Source organism: Sus scrofa, chromosome 13 (assembly GCF_054392235.1).
Source record: "Sus scrofa isolate SSC_HxYL_T2T_F1_AM1 chromosome 13, Sscrofa_HxYL_maternal_Yorkshire_Landrace_v2.0, whole genome shotgun sequence".
NCBI lineage: Eukaryota > Metazoa > Chordata > Mammalia > Artiodactyla > Suidae > Sus > Sus scrofa.
Window position 1 is genome coordinate 58,465,634 of NC_139395.1, and position 23,516 is coordinate 58,489,149.

Below are 23,516 nucleotides of genomic sequence, written 5' to 3' on the forward strand. Positions count from 1 at the left end.
GTAGCTCTGATTCAACCCCCAAGCCTGGGAACTTTCATATGCTGCACCTGTAGCCCTAAAAAGCAAAAAAAAAAAAAAAAAAAAAAAAATGTGATTACTGTATCCTACCTTAAGAATGAATGGATCTTATAGATTCATGCATATTGTATCATATGGTATGATTCAAGAATCACATTCTTGGCTTGGTTTCCTACTTCAGGGTCTTTAACTCTATTAAAAATTTGCTTCTTAATGGAGACCTTTCACCATGACATGAATATTAGGTATTAAGAAGGTGTTGGTGTTATTTCTTTTTGGCCCAAAGGCATTGTAGTTCTGTGAGAAGATATGTGTTTTAGTGATACCTACTGAAGTATGTAAGGGTAAAATGATATGATGTCTGGGGTTTGCTCTCAAATACTTTAGCAAAGGAAAAAATACAAATAGATGAACATTTGGCAAAATCTTAGTATTTTGGGTAATCTGGATCCATTGTATTATTTTCTCTACTTCTGCGTAGGTTGTCCTAATGCATTCTCCTAATACACTTTTAATTGTTCTTTTACAGATGCAGATTTTCTTTTACAATCCAGATGACTTTGACAGCTTTCAAACTGCAATTTCTGAGAACAGAGAAATCGGAGCCATGGCCATATTTTTTCAAGTAAGTTAAGAGTGGCTCAAGTATTTCAACCAAAGAGTTCTCTCTCTTTTTTTTTTTAATTCACCGAATTGTTCCATGTTTAATGAATGCATCTGTTTTCTAGTTCACACCTGTCTAAATGAAAGATATTTCATATTGTCTAATGTGTGATTTAAAATGTAAATAAGTATGTTTAGAAACATAATGAAAATTTTTGCATGAATTATTCTGATTTTATTGCTGCTTGACTGGTGCACAGATTGAAGAACACATTTATCATCTAAGTTACTTCACTGCTGAAGCATTTTGAACAGGTTCCTTCAGCATATTAAGAGGATAATATAAAAAAGGGGGGTGGTTTTGTTTGGAGCAACTCTAAAATTTGACGTTACTTTGGAAGTAGATTAATAAGTTGCATCAGTTATTTCTAAAGAGACCTCTTTTCTTTCTCCCCCAGAAATCCCCACTGGAACTAAAATTTCTATTGAGACCATTTCCATTTCATTACATTTACAGTCTCTCAGCTTTTCTTTCTCCTTTTTATTGTGTTTGTATTACTGAGTATTCCTGGCTCATGTGTTGGTTCCATACCTAGAAGGCAAACCTTTGATACTTGTGTAGATAATGCTATCCAGGCTTTTTAGTAAGTGGATTAAATTGAGTGCCTTGCCCAAATAGCCTGGAGGAGACCTGGTACTTTTTTTGTGTGAAAAGCTAGCTTGAGTCATAAGTGTATGGCTAGTCTTCCAGACTTCAAATTTGCCTAAAGACTACATACAGGTATTCCTTCTACCAGTGAGTCACCCTTAGAAAATTATGTCTTTCTGACAACTCAAAGGAACATTATTGGCATTAGAACTTTCTTCAACTTGGGTCTTTAACCTCTGTCTTTTGGGGAAAGCTTCTTTGTCATTGAGTTGGAGCCATTCTTATTTGGAGTATGTTCATTTTCACTACCCTTTTAGGGGTTAGCACAGAGTGAACTCTCCACTGCTCCTCTCTCTCTCTCTCTTTTTTTTTTTTTCTTTTTTAGGGCTGCACCTGCAGCATATGGAAGTTCCCAGGCTAGGGGTCTAATCTGAGCTACAGCTGCCTACCATAGCCACAGCAATGCCAAATCTGAGCCATCTTCAACCTACACTGCAGCTCATGGCAACGCCAGATCCTTAGACCACTGAGCAAGGCCAGGGATAGAAACTAAGTCCTCATGGATCCTAGTTGGTCATTACCACTGAGCCACTAAGGAAACTTCCTTATCTCGCTCTCTAAATACCCCCCTCCCTTTTCTTTCTTGGTTAATGGCTCAAGTAGGAAATTACATGTGAAAAATTGAAAAGCCTAATATTCTATCCAAACTTCATAAACACTAAAAGTGGTGGTCAGCAGCATTGGTTATGACACTGGTTATCAAACTGGTTTCTGACCTACTTTCGAGTGGGCTTATTTCAGGGGGTCCTGACTGGCATTTTTAAAGTAAGAAAATAGAATGATATAAAAGAAAAAATAAAATAAATAATATAATATAAAAATAATATAAACAAAAAATGATCTGGAGATTTCAAATTCATACATAATAAAGGTAAATATTTTTGTAGAACTTTATTTTTTAGTTGTTTATACACAGACATGAATACTCAGTGTGTATTAGGTCATGATATGAAATGTGTTGCTTATTGTGGGTCATGATCAAATATTTTGGGAGGCATCTCTTTCTGCTGCATGCTATGCTGATCTCCCCATGGTCCCCAGTGTTTTCCCACACATCCCCTCCCCTGGTTATTTTCATGAACCACAGTAAAGCATAATATTTTTAGAGCTTGTTCAATGGAGTCAAAAATACTTGCTTTTGAATCTCATCTCTTCCACTTAATAGCTGCAAAAATGGTGATGTAGTTGTTCAAACTTTGCAACCACAGTATATTGACTGTGAAATGGGGATAGCGACTTCTACCTCATCAAGATTGTAGGCCCCAAGTGAAAACCCTAGCATGGGTTTTTGGCACATAGTAGACATTTGGTAAATGCCAAATAAAATATGTGTCTGTATCCAGCCATATCCAGACATCTCTGTTTCTGTGGGTGGTGACCCTGTGGTGTATATGTCTTCTCTTTATGAACAGGGGTCTATTCTGCACTGGTCTGTTGCCAGCTCACTGCGGTTCTGTCTGGACCCCTTCTGCATCTGGGGGTCACTGGAAATTCCATTCTTAAATGATTCCCATTTACATAGTTAAATGTTCTCTGTTACTGACTCCCTGCCAAGCTGCTTTTCCTGTTGCTGGACCTCCACTCCTGCAGCCTGGTCATCAGACCTACTCCTACCTTCTCTCTGTCATAGTCAGCCATGCCCAGTCCAACAAGGTTCTATGGGATAGGTCACTTATTTATAGGAAAATAAATTTTGAAAATGTTTTTGCACGTACTGGAAAGTCTTGTTCACTATATATGCTCTATCCAAAAGCATTCTATTTTTCCAGCTCTAAACTCTTGTTAAACATAAGACCAATTAAAGTATGGGACAGGAGAGGCACATTGGTGTACAACCCAGCAAAAGACCTCAGTGTGAAATCTATGTTTTGAATTTTTAAAATATTTCTAGGACATGAGTACTAGTTCACACAGAAAGAAATTTAATGTGTATTTCATCTGGTTAGTCCTTCTCTAAACGTTGGTTTGCTCTAAACGAAATAGATCTCAGACAGTATAAAATAGAATAGTTTTTTGTTTTGTTTTGTTTTTTAAGATAGCAGCTGTTTTGAGCTGCTTTCTTTGTGTTATAAGTCCACATATGCATTTATACATCTGAGTTCACACTATGTCATGCAGTGGAAAGAAGATGGTATAATTGTTAATTGAATTTGGTAGTCTTGTTAGAACCTGTATTTTGAGATCTTCGTGTTTTCAGTCTTTCTATAAGAATCTTAAATAGAGGACTGTGGTGTTTCTCCCCTAAATAGAGAAATCTTGATCTATATTTCCAAATTCAAATCTTGCATTTACATTTTAGTATTAAAGAAGTATTTATCATTTTCTGATTTAGTGCCAGGTATGGTACTAGTTTTTAGATTAAATGTATATGATAAATGTAGTGAGCTCCTGCCCACAACGATGAACTCAGTGTCACATTGCCATGTGATTATGACTAGAAAGAGATGAGTAGAGAAATCCATCCACTTGTAAAGAGGCTGTGGTCTGACTTGGTGCTCATAACCCCACACATTCATTATCCAGAGCGACAGGATGTGAATGACCTATGAGTGCATGTCTGGGCCAGGCTAAGGTCTGTGCAGATGTTATAGCCTGATGCCAACTTGGTCCACATACCAGGATAATTTTCTTACACGTTCAATTTTTCATCATCTTTCTTTTTTCTTCCTGATCATGTGCCTATTATTTTGGATAATCTGGACTCTCTTATTGCCTTTGTTGTGATTAGATATGATGCCGTTCTTAATGTTTCAAAAACACCCACAATAAGCTCATATCTAACAGGCACGTGGTTGATCAGGCAACCATATATTAGCTGAGATAAAGGCTGCCTGCAGGTGATCCTGTTGTGGTTCATGGGCACCCTTGTTGAACCTTCATAGAATTTACAATTCTTTTCTTTGGTTAAATGTGCGAGATTTTACATGAAATGTCCTGATGTTGTAGTTGAGTAGAGGTTGTCTGTCTTTGCTGGAGGGGGTAGAATTTCCCATTGCAACACAGTCTGTAGGCACTCTTCTTCCTGCCTTAATGTCATGATCAACTTGACCTTAAGATCATGACCTCAACCTTGACTTCAGTAACTTTGAATAGTGCCTGACATCTTTTGGTTACAGAGTTGAAGGTCAGTTTTAGTGTTGAAAGATAGTGAGCCAGGTTTCCCCTGAGTGCTTTGTGTGAACTCAGGTAAAGGAAAGATCACCTCCATGTATGGAAGATAGCCAGTCATGGCAGCCATGTGTGATTGTGTGCCTTTGGGGCCCATACAGCTTTGGAAGGTGCATTCACTTCATAGCTACTGCTCAGTGGAATAATTATTACAGTTTTCCAACATGTGTTTGTTGCATCTGGAGGAAGGAACTCCTTTTTTCTAGTTCACACACCTTTGGAATAGCAGCCTCTTGGAAGATAGAGGGGAAAGGAAGGGGGATGTTTGATTTTAAAGAATTTTTAAAATAAGTAAGTTAAAATTAGAAACTGATGAGGGATGGAGATATTCGTTGTTAAACCACTCAAGGGAAAAAATAAATGCTTGTTTAGCTAATTTATATAAATGAAAAAATTAGGAGTTCCTGTCGTGGCTCAGTGGTTAACGAATCCGACTAGGAACCATGAGGTTGCAGCTTCGGTCCCTGCCCTTGCTCAGTGGGTTAAGGATCCAGCGTTGCTGTGAGCTGTGGTGTAGGTTGCAGACGCGGCTCGGATCCAGCGTTGCTGTGGCTCTGGCGTAGACCGGTGGCTGCAGCTCCGATTCAACCCCTAGCCTGGGAACCTCCATATGCCGCGGGGGCGGCCCAAGAAATGGCAAAAAAAAAAAAAAGACAAAAAAAAATTAAAATACTTTTTTTCCTGTTGTTAAAGTAGAACATCCACTATGTTTTACTAGTTAGCCTGATTTGAATTCTTGCGGAAACGTGAAATACCTAAAGTCATTAAAATGTTATTTTAATCTATAATTCTGATAACACTTTTCTTGGGTTATCTGTTTAAAGAAGTAAGAGATATAAAAATCTATGTTTACTGGAAAGTTAAAATAACAATTTATGGAAGGATATTTTGCTTTGAAAATAACTCAAAAGATTTAATTAGCTCTGATATAACATTATAAATCTTCCTCGACTTATGATGGATTTACATCCTGATAACCCATCATAAGTTTAAAATATCTTAAGTGGAAAAGGCTTTTAGTACGCCTAACCTACCGAACGTTATAGCTTAACCAGGATTACCTTAAATGTGCTCAGAGCACTTATATTAGCCTAGAACTGGGTTCAGTACTCTAACCCAAAGCCTATTAGTTTAACAAAAAGTCTAATAGCACTAACACAGAATTTTGACTATCTCATGGAATTTACTGAATACTGTAATGAAAGTGAAAAGCAGACAGGTCATACTCATAGTCACGTGGCTGACTGGGAGCTGCTACTTGATGTCTTGCTCAGCATCAGAAGAGAGTATCTTAACGATATCGCTAGACTGGGAAAAGATCAAAATTCACAATAATGTGTGTCACTTTTAATCCATCATAAAGTCAAAAATCCTAAGTCAGGGACCTCCCTAGTGCCTCAACGGTCTAAGGATCCAGTGTTGTCACTGCCGTGGCTCAGGTCACTCCTGCAGCCCCAGTTTAATCCCTAGCCTGGAAACTTTCTCATGCCACGGGTACAGCCACAAAAAAATAAAATAAAAAAATAAATAATAACAATAATTTGAAAGTCAGGGACTGTCTGTATAAAGCAGTAAATATTCAATCCTCAGAATGACCCTACCTTTAACTTAATCTGTATTTTTTTATCTTTTTTTTTTTTTTTTTTTGTCTTTTCTAGGGCCACACCTAGAAAAATCTCTTGGCATTTGGAGATTCCCAGGCTAGGGGTCAAAGAAGAGCTACAGCTGCTGGCCTACGCCACAGCCACAGCAACGCCAGACCTGAACCACATCTGTGACCTACACCACAGCTCACAGCAGTGCCATATCTTTAACCTACTGAGCGAGGCCAGGGATCGAACCCACAACCTCATGGTTCCTAGTTGGATTCATCAACCACTGCACCACAACGGGAACTCCTTTATTTTTTTTTAGATCAAGAGTCTTCTATCATTGCCCTCGGAGCTGGGTTCTGATTTGGTTTTTCTTTGTCCCAGTCTGTTTCTTCATCATTCTAATTGAACACATCCCTCCACTATCCCATGAGCATCTATATGCCTTCTAACCATGCAGCTGTCTTAATGGCTTTCAATCTCATGCTTATAGAAGTTTGGGATCCCCAAACTTTTTATAATTTTGATTACTGTGGTTTCATTGCTTTGATTATTGTGTTGTTTTTTTTTTTCCAGGAAACACATAAGATTATCTTTGATTTTTTGATGGGGAGGGAATCTTTGTTTTACTACCCAGATGCTATTGTTATTTGAATGCCAGAAATTTTATTTCTATTTCCTGATTCCATTGAATTTTAAAATTATAAATGCATGATTCTTTGAGAACATCTATATTTAGAAGGTTGGCTCATATGGTTTTCTTTCTGGCTTCCTTGTTAGACCTTTTTGGGTGCAGTCACAAAGATAAAATTTTTGTCACGTCTATCTCCAGAGGCCCAAACAACAGCATACTTCTTGTATATTTAAGAAATATACAAGGTTGTCTTAAAGTATGAAACTCTGGAACCATTCAAATATTAGGGAAAAAAGGAGTTAGGAGTTAACCTATATTCAAAGTATGTGGGTTTGTTTTGTTTTGTTTTGTTTTTTTTGCTTCTTAGGGCATATGGAAGTTCCCAGGCCAGGGGTTGAGTCAGTGCTGCAGCTACCAGCCTATGCCACAGCAACACAGGGTCCCTAATCCACTGAGCAAGGCCAGGGATCGAACCTGCATCCTCATGCATGCCTGCCAATCAGGTTTGTTACTACTGAGCCACAAAAGGAACTCCCAAAGTATTTCTTTTTGACAACCTATCTTCAACAATTCTTCAGCCACCACTGAAGCTACTTCATTTAATGTTAGCAGTTTTGCTTCTACTAGGAGGATTGAGCCCCTTTGCACACTTTTTTTTTTTTTTTCTATTTAAATTTCTACCCACTCTCCAACTGCTGTCCTTTGGTATTCTCTAAGGTCTATGGTTCTTTCATTTTGGCCCCCTTCCTTTGGCCCTTCCTTCATCGTTGAAAGCAAACTTCAAAACTCAAATGTTTCGAAAGTTGCTAACCCATTCTTTATACCGTGTCGGTGGTACAGACTGCTTAATTATTTTTCTCCATCTGGAGAGGCTTAGTAATTAAGTGAAATGGCAGCACCTGGGATTATTTATAGATGGTGGGAAGGCAGGAGGAGTTCTTGATGACTCATCCATCCAGGGCTGGCGAGGAAACCTTTTTCTCCCCTTCTCTGGATTTGACTTCCCTCCCCCCGCCCCACCACAGAAGGAAGATGTGATTTGTCCTTCCTTTAACCCCCTGTCTCTCTTAGCATTCCATCTTGCATTCAAGCCGTTAATTTCCTTGCTTTCTTCTGCCTTTGTACTGTAAGGTCACTGAGAGTCTTCACTTATCCATCAACTGCATCTCTTGTGAGTGACTCCCACTGTGACTTGGTTGTGCACACACTTAGCTGAATTCAGTGGAAGCTTATATAAGCTCTAGAGTCTGGACTGGAACAGAACAAGCTACTCACCTGGTAGCTAAGGAGTGTTAGAAACAGGCACTAAAGTGTGTAGGACCAAAAAGAACAATTTTTTTTTTTTTTTTTTTTGGCTGTACCCGCAGTGTGTGGAAGTTCCTGGGGTCAGGGATCAAACCCACGCCACAGCAGCAGCCTCCACCGCAGCTGCCGAAACACTGTAGAACAGCAACTCTTGAGTTGGAGGTCCATGTCTTATTCCTCTTCTCTTTGTATCCCACCACCCCCCTTTTCCTGGCCCTTACAACAATGCCTTGACTTCAGTTGTTGCTCAGGAAATGTGGACTGTGAAGGACTAAGATAAAGAAAACTTTTCAGGATCCCCCAAGATTAGTCATTTGGCTTTTGGGGAAGGATATGTCTAGGTGGCTGTGTAAGCTTCAGCTAAAAAAGGGTAGTGGTTATACAGAAGAATAAGGCTATTGAGATGATGAAGGACATTGAATATAAAGCGTCTCACAGTTCTGATTCACTGAGGAGGGGGCTCTGACCTTGGGCCCCACAGAATCTAACGTGCTGTTAAAGCACTGTGTCTCCATTTATGCCTGTAGTTGAGAAAAATCATCAGGGCTTGAAAATTCCTCAAGGTGTAGTACATTCAGAGGCCTTCAAGGAGTGTTTTAGTGCCGAGAGTATCTGGCTATTTCTATGTCTGAGAATATTTTCATAAAGCTTGCGACCGAAATGGTTTTATCCCAGTAGATGGTGGGTGGAAAGTATTTTTTGGATTATTTTGCTATTTTTCATTCTAGCTTGCTTTTGTCTTTTTCTTGCACATTTCCTTCTTAAGGTTTGCTGCCGTGTGTTTCAGTGCATCTGTGTGTTGTGGGGGTTTTTGTTTCTTTTGCTTTTTTTTTTGCTTTTTCTTCCTCTTACAATTCTTTGTGTCTATGTTTTCCTTCCCTCTTCTCCCCTTTCTTCCTTCAGATTCTCCAAGTGAACAAAATATAATATTTTCTCCTTTATTTATTCATACACTCATTGGATAGCTCATTTGCTCATTCTGCAGTATACGTTAAGAAACTTTTCTGTGTCATTCTTCATGACCATTGCAAGTGTTTGCTCAGAACTGTAGCACTTATTCTCAAAGCAGTTAAAGAACCATAAGTTTTGAAAAAAGTTGGTCTTTGAATCCTTTTTTTTTTTTTTTAGGGCTGCACCCACAGCATATGGAGGTTCCTAGGCTAGGGGTTAAATCGAAGCTGTAGCTGCAGGCCTGTGCCACAGCCACAGCAACACAGGATACGAGCCGTGTCTGTGACCTATACCACAGCTCACCGAAGCACCAGATTCGTAACCCCCTGAGCTAGGCCAGTGATCAAACCTGCGTCCTCATGAATGCTAGTCAGATTCCTTAACCACTGAGCCATGATGGGACCGCCTAAATCCTTTAATAGGAGCATCGTTTTGTCATTGGGAGATAGGGGAGGACAGATACGGTTAAGTACATAAAATACCAAGAAAAGAATACAAGAGTTACATCTTTATATGTCTGTATAATTTCGAAATGATAAATATTTCATTTTAAGAGTGTGAAGTTCTTATTTGCAAGTTTTAAAACTGGACTCTCCTCCATTTTTCTTTTTCCTTCCATTTTTTTCTACAAAGCAAAACACCGCTTTTAAAATAGAAATCATCCTTTTTATTTACGGTGACTGAAAGTGATCGTTTTATTTTTTTTTTAACCATCCTGGGGAATCTTTTTCTTTGTTTAATGAAGAATGCATTTTCTATCATGGCTATAGATAGTTCTAATTTTTTTTTTTTTTTGACTTTTGACTGGTCCTTTTGGCAATGTGAAACAAGGGGCCCTACTCCTTAGGGGAAAAAAAAAATGAGGGAGGGAAAGACATGGAGAGAGAGAAAGAAGGAGGAGGAGGAAAAAAGGAGAGAGGGAGGAGAGAAAAAAGGAAATAAATAGTAATTATGCCCACCTATCAAATACCCACCAAAAGTAAAAGACAAAAAAACCAAGAACTACTTTTGAATCAGAGAATGTGTGAGTTTGTTTCAATAAGTTTTCATAACTTCCCTCTCAGGCTGCTTTTTGGGATAATTGAAATAAACTAATATGATTCTTAATTTATTCTTTTCCAGTTGCTGCTGTTTGAATATTATCCTCTTCACATTTTCCACATCCTTGATTTTCTCCAGTTATAAGTTCAGTTCTTTCACTGCATTACCTAGAAGTGTAATTTCACAATGTTTTGGGCTGATTAAGAAGACTTTTTATATATACACACACAAAAATTAAAATACATATGTTCCAATTAAACTATTTTAACAGCTAATTGATTTCATAGGACTTATGATTGAGTGAAGGTCAGAGTCATTTTTAATGTTCGGATGCAATTCTGGAATAGATTTGTGGATGTACAGCATTGAATTTATAGCCTATCAGGTGTTTTTAGTACATCTCCTATCTGCAAATGGCCTGTGATTCAAATTTCCTCTTAGCGGACATTACAGAGGACTGTTTAATAATTGGCGAAGCATTATATAATTAAGAGTCTTTGAAAAAGACCATGTGGAAATCTTTAATTAAATCATTGCACTTCAAGGACAGTTACCAAGTACTTTGCCTGTGTACATCACTAAATGATAGTTTCGAATCTGTCATTTAGTTTAGAATTTCGTTGTTTTGGCCGTTAGTACTAATATACATCATTGAATTTGATTGTCGTAGTCTCAGATAAAATACTAGAAACTCTAGTGATCCCATTAAAATGACAGAATAGAAACTGGTTCTCGGAGAGTTAAGTGGTTGACCATGATCCCTTAGCTCTTTGAAATCTGCTAAGCCAGGAATTCTAGTTTTGTGATTCCCAATCCATTGGTCTCATTTTTCTGAGTTTTAGTCTCCTTGGCATCTGATCTCGTAGATGCCTTAGCTGACTAGACCTTCTGGGAGAACTCTACACACAAAGCACTTTGCACCCCAAGGTTAAAAGCCAGTGACAACTCTTGTCTCCTTTTTCTGCTTCCCTTAGACAAACTAGCTGAAAAGATGCTTCTAAATAGATTACGAGTACTGCTAATAAAAGTTACTATTTATTGCTGGCTTAGTTCATGTAAAATGATAAAATAAAATGCCCACATTAAACATCGTGTTATTTAATCTTTACTGGGACCCTCTCAAAGTATTATTATGTCCATTTTACAGATACAGAAGGTGGAGGCATGGAGCTTTTTTCAATATAAGTTATCCAAGATCACATCAGACAATAAATGTTGGAGCTAGTATTTCAACAGCAGTAGGATATCTCCAGGCTCTGTGCTCTTAGGGGAAAACTGAATCAGAAAAATTGGCTATTGTGTTGGAGAGGATAGAGAAAGAAGTATATATATCATTGGTTCCAGCTATTATGTGTATATACGTGCTTCAGGGCCTCTCTTAATTTTTTTAGTACCTGGAGAGTTATTTTCTTATAACTTAAAATGATCTCCTTATTCTTTTTGCCCATAATTAAAACCTTTGGTCCTCTTTCTAAATTCTCTTAGCCTCTGTGCCTGTAATTTATTCTATAGATTTGATGACAGCTTTGTTTCATCTCCTTCCTCCCTTTCATAAGAAGAATATTGAAGAAATGATGTGGTTAGATAAGGATACTCTATGTGACCGGAGTTAAAACTGAAATAGTCATTTATTAACTTTTTTAATGGCATTGGTACTTATGGGGAAGGGCGCAGGGAATTTTGCCCCCAGAAGACACAAGGCTGTGTCTGGAGACACTGGGTCATTGCCCTAGGGTAGTGGTGCTACTGGCATCTGGTGAATAGAGACTAGGGATGCTGCTCAACATCCGACAGCCCCAGCAACACAGGGTTAATCTGGCCCCAAGTGTCAGTGCTGACATTCAGAACCTCCCACTTTGAGGATGCCAGGTGGTTTTAATCCCAGTAGAAGGAACCATGAGGGCTTTGGGTTATTCTGCTGGCTGGTGGCCATAGGAAGAACTAAACAATCCCAGGCCTGATAATTCCCCTAGTCCCTGGCTAACCAGGGTTTAGTCCACTGGATGCTAAGATAAGGCGTAAAGACTTACATGCCAGAATATTTAAATCAACCCTGTTTCTTGGTATTTCTGCTTCACCTTGTCCACCTTAAATTAAAGAGCCCATGGGGGTATTTGTTCCCACACACTGCAGTGATTTGTGAAACAAGCACCAGTTTAATAGAACATTCACTGAGACATAGAAAAGTAAACAAAGGTAAGAGCATGTGCCAATGTCTTTGAACTGGAAAGCAATAGGAACTGGTTTGAAAAACTCAAAGATCAAGGCAGCTCCCTCATGAAGGTTGTAAGAGAATCTGCCCCAGTAAATAACAGCACTGTCTTATTCCCATGGTGTTGGAGTAGTATTTTCCCAGGGCAGAATTTTAAAGCTATTAATGCGGCTTCATTGTTGAGGCTTGATACTGCTTCTTTCGAAAGCTTTTTACCCTTTGGCCAGCTAGGCATTTTCCCAAAGGAATGATGAATCATCTTTTTTCTTTCTTTCTTTCTTTTTTTTTTTTTGGTCTTTTGTCCTTTTAGGGCCACACCTGCGGCACATGGAGATTCCCAGGCTAGGGATCTAATCAGAGCAGTAGCCGCCAGCCTAAGCCAGAGCCACAGCAATGCCAGATCTGAGCCGCATCCGCAACTTACACCACAGCTCATAACAACGTTGGATCCTTAACCCACTGAGCAAGGCCAGGGATCGAACCCTCAACCTCATGGTTCCTAGTCGGATTCGTTTCCTCTACACCAAGACTTGGGAACTCCATGATGAACCATCAAGGGGGAAGGATCCTGAAGTTACTACCTGCAATGCTGCTACATGGAGTTGGCCTTGTGCAAAGCTTGCAACTCTCTTTTGTATTCAGGGTTTACATTAAAACTACTGTTTGTTTCCTTTGTCTGTAGCATCTTAATAGACATGGCTCTGCTTATCTGAAGCTCAGAGGTTTTGTTTCTCAGTGTGTTCTGGACGATGCCTGCCTGTCTTGAGTGTGCCTTTTATTTGGTAGAAATCTATTCAACCATTTTTACATGGTATGGGAGCAAGCCAGGAAGAAACTCAATTTTATGTATGTCTGTGAACTTTTCCTGATTTCCCCAATAGCCACCTCTTCCTCTAATACTTTTGTCTTGGTAGCAGTGGCCAACTGTGGTATTTTTCAGGAATGCAATCTTGCAGTTTGTGAAGGAGACTGAGACTCTTGGGAGAACTTCTGTAATACTTTATCCTTCCTGCCTTTTAACTTGGAACAAGTAAGCACCCAAATGGGAGACAGTAAAAGGCACAGTATTTGGGGCACACACTGTTTCATTATTGGGACTGCCTAGCTGTCTTTTGAGGAAACTATTAGGCTGAATCCCCCTGATTTGGCTTTTGTGGGAGCCATGAAACATGCCTATGCCTTGACTTGCCTAACACGTTTATACAGCAGATTTTGTTTTTCTTAGCCCGTGGTGTTCTCTATGTATGTACTATGTTACGTGATTTTTATGTGTCTACAAATTCCTAGGTAGCTATCTGTGAAATCATAAATAGAATTAATTAATTTAGGCCTTGCTTATTTGGAATTTGCTTTTGTCCAAGGTGAGGCAAATGGGGACTTAGCTAAGAAAGCTTTAGTTTGGCGTACCAGTACTGTAGGTTACATTGCAGAGAAGGACTGCTTAATCTGTGTGTATCAACTTGGTGTTATCAACCAATTTTGTATAGTATTCATTTGATAGTAATCCTTTGGTTCTAATAGAGAACTCTTTTCTACCATATAAATGGGTTTGGTGAGGAATATTCTTAAAAAATCACACCAATGTGAAGCACATATAATGGAATAAAATTCGGTATCTCTGAAATCATACCTAGTTTGAACTCTTTGATAATTCAGTTCCTGGGACTTCTTGATTTATTTTCCTGAGGTCTCCCTTAGCTTTCTGCAAAGTTTTCCCTGGTGGTGGGACATCCTGGAACACCATTCTAATGAGGCTTCGGTGAATTATTTCTGTTTTTAGGCACTCTCCAATGGTGGCTGCCAGGCACTAGTTATATTTTTTTAAAAAAACCTGAACCAAGGAGTTCCTGTCGTGGCTCAGCAGAAACAAATCTGGCTATCCCTGGCCTTGCTCAGTGGGTTAAGGATTTAGCGTTGCCATGAGCTTCGGTGTAGGTTGCAGACGTGGCTTAGATCCCCCATTGCTGTTGCTATGGCGTAGGCCCATGGCTACAGCTCTAATTCGACCCCCTAACCTGGGAACTTCCATATGCCTCAAGTGCAGCCCTAAGAAGACAAAAACAAAACTGAACTGATTATAAGGTTTTAGCACCAGATGTCTCAGAAACATAAGCAGCTAACACAAAGCCAGTTCCTAGATCATTCAGGGAGGAAATGAATGTTTAGAGCCATATCTGAACTTGGTAGCCTGGCTACCCTCTGTTTTTGTTTTGTTTTGTTTTGTTTTTCATTCTTCAATGGCAGTCAGCCTAAAGCTTTGGTTCCTCTCTGTTTTGAACTATACAGCTAAACGATGTCCTCGCTGCAGTATAGCAGTTTAGACAAAATCCAAAGTCTTCTAAAAAGAGACTTTACAATTTCCAATTCTCTTTGAATAGAAACGATAATAATAATTAAAAGGAGGTGATAGTTGTAGATTCTAGTCAAGTGACAAGCCCTTTACCAGTTCTGCCCAGCATTCTATATGCATTAGCCCAAATAATGTATGCATTATCCTATATAGTATCCCACATAACCCCAATAAATTCTGTATTTATTTTCTCATAACAGTCCTCTGAGAAGGAGATGCTGATTCTAGAACTTTTCTCAGATGCTTAGATTCCCTTTGATTATGAAATCAACATCTAGGAAAGACATAAGTAAGAGTTGGGATTTAGGCATGAACAGTTCTACACTAAAATTCTGACTTGCCGCTCACTGATCTGTTTCTTTGGACAAATCTTTTCATTCTCTCTCTGCCTCAGTTTCTTTTTCCATAAAATGGAAATATCAACATCTGATATTTGTAAACTTCAAATGAAATTAGGTATATAAAAGCTTTCTGGAGTGGAATTTGAATGACACTGTAACATTTGTGATATTTTAACAGATATAAATAAATAGCAATTTGGATGGTGTTGATAATTAATAACAACTAGAGTTCCCTTTCATGCTAAAATCAAAGGGAATACTTTGAATGATTACCTCCCTGTATCCTAAAGCCTGGTCCAGAATAGACACATAAAAATGATCGTATTGGAGTTCCCTGGTGGCTCAGCAGGTTAAGAATCCAGCAGTTGTGACTGCTGAGGTGCAGGTTCAATCCCTGGCCCTAGAATTTCTATATGCTGCCGGCATGGCAAAAAATAATTAAAATAAAAGGAAATAATCACACTGCTTTGGGTACATGAAGTGGATGCATCCTCCCAGCCTCCTTGCATTCTGGTGAAGGGCACTTCAGCTCCCTGATTGCCTTGGCTGTGAGACAAGGCTCTGAAGTCTGAGTGCTGTTATTAGAGCTGTAACTCAGTAATTCAGGAGGAGGCATCCAAATTCACATTTCCTCAAGGAGCATCCACACATCTCTCTTACTACTTTGAAGAGGAGCTAAAGTAATTAGCCGTAACACCTTGGATGGTGAAATATAGTTATTTAATTGAAGGAGCCTGTCAGCTGCAAGAGAAACTAGTAACACATTGACATGGGCCCAGATGCCTACACATGGTGAGGAAGCCTGATGGAAGTAAAAGGGCCCATCAGCTCTTCCTGGGCCCCCAAGAGACTGCTTCATTCCTAGTAGTGAATTCCTCTCCAGTGTTGAAGCTGTGAACCAGGCAGCCTTTATGTGGCCTTATTTGTGCTGGAAATGTATCTTCTTATGTGAGGAGGTCCCTTATGAGTGTCTCCTTGGATAAAGTCATTGCCAGCAGTGATGATGTGATTGTTAGGGATTTGTAGATACTGTGGTCTGTGCATGATTGTCTGTGCTGGTGATTGATTTCACCCGTCCCCATGTTCGTTGCGGGCTGAAGGTTGGGTTGTTAGTAGGAGATGCTTACCTTCTGCATTTTGGCAGCTGTGACTCTGCGTTCCCCCTTGTCTAAAGGGACATCATCACCCCCTTACACATGCCTGTCCCTCCTTCTCTCTTGTGGCCGCTCCATTGCCTTCTTTGTTCATTCCCTTTGCAAAGCTGCAGAGTCAGCATGGTGCCCCACATGCAGTGGGCTGCACAGTGTCCAGGTGATTGATAAAACATGGGTCCTGTCCTCAAGGAGGTGACTCTGATGAGCTGTAATGGAAAAAATAAAAATCATAAAATAAAAAAATAAAATAATAAAAATGGCTATAAAAGGGAGGTGACTTTGTGTGTGTGTGTGTGCACGCGCACACACACGCACCCTGTAAGCTCCTTAAGGCAAGGATCTTTGCTTGTTTGGTGTAAGGATCTCAATGCTTTTACCACAGTTATTGAATGCAAGTGAGAGCCATTAATTGAGAGTCGGCTTAAGGAAGAAAAGAGACTCTAGATCTCAGTTGTTTGATTAAATCCCTGTTCTGTCCATCAGTAGTAGAAAACTTCAGTGAAATTCACTTAACCTTTCAGCCCCTCAGTTTTCACACCTGGAAAATGGAGAAAATTGTAAGATACCTACCCCAGAGTGTTGTTATAAGGTTGTATTAGTCAATAGGGTGAAATGAACATGCGTCTGGCACATAATAAATCCTCAGTAAATGCGAGCTCTCCTTAAAATCTAAACAATAGCAGGCATTGACATGGATGCCAAAAAACTTAGTCACCTGGAGCAACAGTTATTCAGAAGGAAGAGTGAAGAATCTGCATTGTGTGAGAGAGGAAGGGCGTTCTCCCCTGAACAGGGGTCATGACAGGTCATCTGTGATTCGTTTTTCCTCTTCCTCTCCAAACTTGTGGCGGGAGCAAAGAATGGTTATCCTCAACAGTATCTGCACAGCAGAGTCACTAAGCAGGTATTACATCAGCCTGGTGCTTGAGTTTCACTCCCAAAGTATAGATGTCATTGGCCTGGGAGGTGGCCTGAGCAGCAGTCTTTCTCTTGCCCTTGCCCTTGGCCCTTGGTAATTCTTAGGTGCAGCACATAGCCAGTAACTGGCTCTCAGGGCACCCTTGGGTTCCTTGAACTGTCCTCTACTCCTGTTCGCATCCCAGCTTAGGCAGCTGATGATTCATTTGGGCCTTACTGATGATCCGCTCTCCCTCTGCTTCTCAAGGTAACAGCAGTCCTATTGGATTCTGTTCTCATTTTGTAGTGGACTGGTTTTAGGAAGTGCTGTTGTCTGTCGGTCACTGTACCCAGTCCTGTTACGCAAGATGATATTCTCATAGGTGTAGGGGAACCCAGTCGTCCGCCCTACCTGCTATTTTGAGTCAGAAGAAAGTCAGGTAGATTTGTTAGTGAGGAGTTCCCGTCATGGCTCAGTAGTTAATAAATCTGACTCGCATCCATGAGGACGCAGGTTTGATCCCTGGCCTTGCTCATTGGGTTAAGGATCTGGCATTGCTGTGAGCTGTGGTGTAGGTCACAGACATGGCTTGGATCCTGCGTTTCTGTGACTGTGGCTGTGGCTGGCAGCATAGCTCCCATTCGATCCCTAGCCTGGAAACCTCCATATGCCATGGGTGCAGCCCTAAAAAGCAAATTTAAAAAAAAAAAAAAGAGAGAGAGAGATTTGTTAGTGAAAAAGCAGATTGAAGAACAAAACTGGGACCAGAGGCTTCAGAGGCTTCCTTGAGTCTACATGCTTCTTCCCCTGCATAGGATGAGCAGACAGACGGTGTAAGGATTTGGGACTGGGGTCTCTGGCTGCTTAATCCTGGAGGTGGAAGCCCAGGCATCCCTTCTGGCTGGGGTGGGGCTGGGAGGACTGGGAAAGCAGCTCCAGGGAAAGGGTAGAGCCTGCATTTCCTTTGTGTGGCCCAGGATTAAGGGGCCCTTCCCTGACTTGGGGAGGGTCAGTGGAAGGGAGCCAGGAAGAGGGAGCTACAGGGAAGAAGGTGCTTCTCCCCACACACCTATGAATGACTTTCTGTCTTGGTACAGTCTCCACTGAGTGCAGGAGGGGACGTGGCAAAGAGCAGAGCTAGTTTGTAACTCACCTCTCCCTCCTTCTGCTCCTTCTGTTGCTAATCAGACTACTGAGGAGAGTTTTATACTTCTCTGGGCCGTTCTGTACTCATTATCTTCTTCTTTTGTTTGTTTGGTTTTGATTTTTTTAAGGCTGTACCTGCGGCATATGGAGGGTCCCAGGCTAGGGGTTGAATCGGACCAGTAGCTGTCAGCCTACACCATAGCCATAGCAACATGGGATCCAAGCCGTGTCTTCGATCTACACCACAGATCATGGCAATGCTGGATCCTTAACTCACTGAGTGAGGCCAGGGATTGAACCTGTGTCCTCATGGATACAAATCAGATTTGATTCTGCTGAGCCACGACAGAAACTCCCCGTTATCTCCTGTGACTCCTCAAACTTGTGCAGTAGGCACTTCTATTCCTAACTGACAAATGATGAAACCAAGGAACAGATATACTTGATAATTTGCCAAAAGTCACACGACTAGAAAAATGGTAGGATTTGAACCCATCCTTCTTACTCTGGAGACCCTTACTGTCTTCCCAACCTCAATTTTATGTTCCTCCTACCAGCCTAGAAATCTCATCCCCCTGCTTTTTCTTCCCAGAAGTGTAGACCTGGTTTGAGTGCCCTGGTGACAGTATTCAGGACATAAGGCAATTAGGACTTTAAGGAAAAGTCTTTATTGGGGATATTTGTGTTTTTGAGCCACCTCTCCTGCCAGAAGCTCTCTTAAATTTTGGATGATGCTAAAGTAGTGAGAGCTATGTGTTTTCCACCACCTGCCTCCAAAGCACATGATTTTAATCGGCTGCCTGTGGAATCCAGCTTCAAGCTCATTGACATTGGATTTTTATGCTTCTTGCCCTACAGCTCCCAAGTTTGGTTGTTTCAGTAGAAGACTGTGAATGTTCTATGCTAGGAAGATCCAGGCACTGTGGCAGCACCTGCTAGAGATCTCGGTAGCTGAGCCAGGCCTCCCCCAGCCCAACATCCCCCCTGAAGCCATCCAGGGCCGATGCTGAGAACTCACTAATGCACTGGGCCAAGAAGGGTGTTTGCCTTGTGAGACTGGAGAGTCCTCAGTTGGTTGGCAGACCTCGTGGCTGCTGCTGAAACTTTTTGGAAGCCCAGAAGCAGTTCTGTTCACGTCTGGCTGTGTTCTGCCAAGAGGCTTTTTTTTTTTTTTTTGACAGTCTCAGATCAGGAAGGCTGTGACCTGCTTGCTGCAAAGGAGCACTTCTACCCACAGGCCGCCTTTGCCGAGCAGAATGATAATCTACCTTCAGTGTGTTGATCTGCCAGAAGGGTCGCAACATAATCATCTTCTAGTCTCCGGCTTTATAAATGATGAAATGTTGCACAGCATTTTTCTGTCGGGCAAATGTATAAAATCAGCCCAGATCCCCAGCAAAGTACCATACCTTCAATTACATTCTTGTTATAAAAGCTTCATTTAAAAATTCTTGGGCCATAAAGCAAAGTGAGAGCAGTGTTTACCATCACAAGTTGTTAAGCAGAAGGACTTGATGTCAGAGGGGACTCTCTTAGGCAGCGATGTTATCAGTTATTGAGAATGCAAAGCTACATCTCCTGTGTGGCCTTGAGCGAGGCAAAGAAGGATGTGTAAAAGGAGATTTCTGCAACTTGGTTTGGATGTCACCAAACTGGCAGCTTCTAAGGCTCTTGTGGCTACAAAAGGCAATATTGGGATATGACACCAGCACAGTGGATCAGGTACCATCCTGAAGCCTCAGGGGAAGAAAAGCATTACTATCTAGACCTTTCCAAGTTAGTTGTATGTGATAAGCTGACGTCTTTCAGTTTTTATTCACTAAAGATTCCTTGCAGCCCTGAACTTGACAGGTGCATTCCTGGGCACCAGGGCTGCCTCGGTTAGGACATACCTGTGTGACTTTGGTCCTTGTGGTCATCACGATCTTTAGGAGAATAGATATTAATCGTATAAATGTGCTATGGATGCAGGGTTGTTAAGGATGAGTGGTGTTAAGCCCAGTGAAGGAAAGAGACTTACTTTGTTTTGAGAGTGTGTCATGGGGATCAGGCCTTGTTTAGGGTCAAGAGAGGCTACCTGAACAAGAAATGATTGCAAAGACTTTCGCTAGGTCCAGAAGCTCTCAGCTCTGAGGGCATAGCATGTGCAGTGACCCCCCCCCCCCCCAAGATGGGACAACAGAATGACCTTGAACCTGAAAGGAAGCCACTAGGACTGGAGCTCGACCCCTCAGAGCCTTGAAGACCATCATCTCGGGACTCAGATTATGGGGAGCCATTGAGAAACTGACTGGGTAAGAAGACTGACTTGGTTGGCGTTTTAGAGCAAATTGGACAGTCTGTGGTCAAGGACCAAGCTAGAGAGGAACCAGAGGATGCTTTGTCATCCGTTTGTCATAAAGAAAAGAGATGGTGGTAGCTGGGACCTGGGGAAAAATGATCTCTTTCTATTACCAAGATTGTAGGAATTTTATGTTCTTATGTAGGAGGAAGAAAATTAGTTTCAGGCTCTGGGAGACTGCGTTTGAAGCAACTTGGTGACGAATGAAAATAACACTTCTGGGGTAGGAAAGCAGGTCAAAGGGGTTTTATAAATGCTGCTCACGATCAGGTTTGTAGCAACATTCCCATTGTTGTTTTGATCCTGGCAATTTTTCTACGCTCATTTTCACTGATTTTTGTGTTGGATGTTTTCTCCTATTGCATTTATTTATTTATTTATTTTTTACTTGTTTTTTGTGCATTGTGTGGGAGTATTGAATGGTCCTTATGTTGTCTCCTGGTTCCATTTTAATATTAGAAAGCTGGACCCAGGTATGGTGATGATTATCTGTTTGCGTGTGCATTTTGTTGTGCGCCATCTCTACAAATAAGGGCTGACTATGAAAGCTAATTTTGTAGCCATAGTGTAAAGCCCATAAACCCATAGATGGAACATCTTGGGGATTACATTAGTGTGTTTCTGCAAATAGTCCTTAGGTGTCTAATATATAAAAATTACAGTTGTCATTCAGAGTATCATATTATCTTTCCACCTTCTGTGTTTAATGACAGATTGATGACCAGGCTGGAGCCTGATTATAATGATCAGAATAAAAGAATAAATTAGGAGTTCCCGTCGTGGCGCAGTGGTTAACGAATCCGACTAGGAACCATGAGGTTGCGGGTTCGGTCCCTGCCCTTGCTCAGTGGGTTAACGATCCGGCGTTGCCGTGAGCTGTGGTGTAGGTTGCAGATGCGGCTCGGATCCTGCATTGCTGTGGCTCTGGCGTAGGCCGGTGGCTACAGCTCCGATTGGACCCCTAGCCTGGGAACCTCCATATGCCGCGGAAGCAGCCCAAGAAATAGCAAAAAGACAAAAAAAAAAAAAAAAAAAAAAAAAGAATAAATTAGGTGGATGGTTCTAAGCTTTGGTGGCCTTTAATACCAATCACGTGTTAAAAGTGCTTTGTTACAATTTATATTTCAAAAAACTTTCCATTTTAAGCTTCATTTGTAGTGCAGAAGGATTTTTGAACATGTGCAATTTACCAGCTCATCTTAAAAACACAAAGCAAAAAGCCATCCATCTTAAAAGTAAAATAATGGGGCTGGACTGGCTTTAAAATGACACCATTTGAAACACAAAGAAGCCCCCACCCCCTGTTAACTGTTATTGTGCAGTTAAGCAGAGGGTGAACTCAGATTCTTTTTGTAACCGGTTGTCTTGTTCCACTTATTCCTATAAAGGAGATAATTGGTTGTAAAACCTAATGGTATAAAATAGCATTGATAAAGGATGGCCCTCCCAGTTCCTTTAGATTTTCCAGCTGAGATCTGAGAATAAGACTTCTATTAAATGCAGTTCAGGATGTTCTGCCAAAGGTGATATTGCTCCAAACCTGGGACTGGTCCAGCAAGTGAAAACCTAAATAAACCCCACAATAGCACCTAGTGTTCTTTACAGGAATCCTGGCCTGAGCATTTTCACATAAGTAAATTAACATTCGTGAGTGTTTTGACGTGCTCATGTTACTAGTCTGTGAATACAAATTAAAGGGTCATACTTTACCTTAGGGGCAAAAGAGAACCCCTTCTACCTCCCTCCCCCAAATTAGAATATACCATAGCAGAGTAGGATCTATCTTAAAAACAAATTTCTAGGAAGTTCCATTGTGGCTCAGCGGTAACGGACCCAATGGAATCCATGAGGACATGGGTTCAATCCCTGGCCTCGATCAGTGGGTTAAGGATCCAGAGTTGCCGTGAGCTGTGGTGTAGGTCACAGACGTGGCTCAGATCTGGCGTTGCTGTAGCTGTGGTGTAGGCCAGCGGCTGCAGTTCCGATTGAACCCCTCACTTGAGAACTTCCAGATGCTGTGAGTATGGCCCTAAAACAACAACAACAAAAAAATAAACTGCACTCAGTCTGTTGTACCATCTGTATCTAGAAGGCTCAGAAAATAGAATATCCAAGAACCCCAACAGTCCAATAATTAACTCCATTGTATTATGTGTATTAAATAATAATGAACATCGTATTAAGTTATATATTTAATAAATAATAAATATGGACTGACATGGTCAGAAAATATCAAAACTAGAAATTCATTTTCCTAAAGGACCTCTTCTATGCAATTTCTATTCTACTATAGTCTTGATGTTTTGAAACTTGGGTTAAATTAAATTTATGCATTTTTAATACATAGGAGAGGTGTTTATTTTCTTCATCCATCCTCATTCAATTTTCTATTATTTTATAAGGTACACAGAGTATATTATTTATGTTTTTAGAAATGTTTTAGTGGGATGACAAACGTGATTAAACATCATCATCTCATGAAGAGCCCTTTAGAAGAGGAGGCATTTGGGATTCTCAGAAGCAGTTTTGATAAAAAAAAAAGTTAATGCACAATACAATGCTAGGAAATTAACTTCGGTCATGAAAGTAAGAAATAAATATCCCAAAGTAATAATTACTGCCATCAGACCTTCTCAGGTTTGAGTGGTCACTCTTTGGAGATTGACTAATCCTAATTAGAGATTATCTCCACTATGGACACTAAGCTTTTGAGAAGTTACATGACTAATTGATAAAAGAACTAGAACAAATATTTTAATACCAGTTTACCTTCGTACAGGGCGTGATGGTTCATCATGTGCCATTATTTGTATTGTTTGGTCCTTAAATTGGTAAATAAAGCATTGTAGATTCCATCACACCACATACTTCATCCACCTTTTCTTCTGGTCATTTTCTTAAAGCTGGAAGAAACACCTTTTTTGGGGGGGGCGGGTCTTTTTGCCTTTTTCTGGAGCTGCTCCCACAGCATATGGAGGTTTCCCAGGCTAGGGGTCTAATTGGAGCTACAGCTGCTGGCCTGCGCCACAGCCACAGCAACACCAGATCCAAGC

At 40.6% G+C, this 23,516-nt stretch overlaps 1 protein-coding gene across 5 annotated transcripts in view; it reads left to right on the top strand.

Moving 5' to 3' along the window:
* The window catches only part of PTPRG (protein tyrosine phosphatase receptor type G), a 720,153-nt gene that overhangs the window by 496,113 nt on the left and 200,524 nt on the right, over positions 1-23,516 (top strand). For all 5 annotated transcript variants that reach the window (XM_021070771.2, XM_021070773.2, XM_084988823.1 and 2 more), the window contains exon 5: positions 548-643. In XM_021070771.2, the coding sequence (XP_020926430.1) occupies positions 548-643 (96 nt within the window). The remainder of the gene's footprint in view (positions 1-547; positions 644-23,516) is intronic.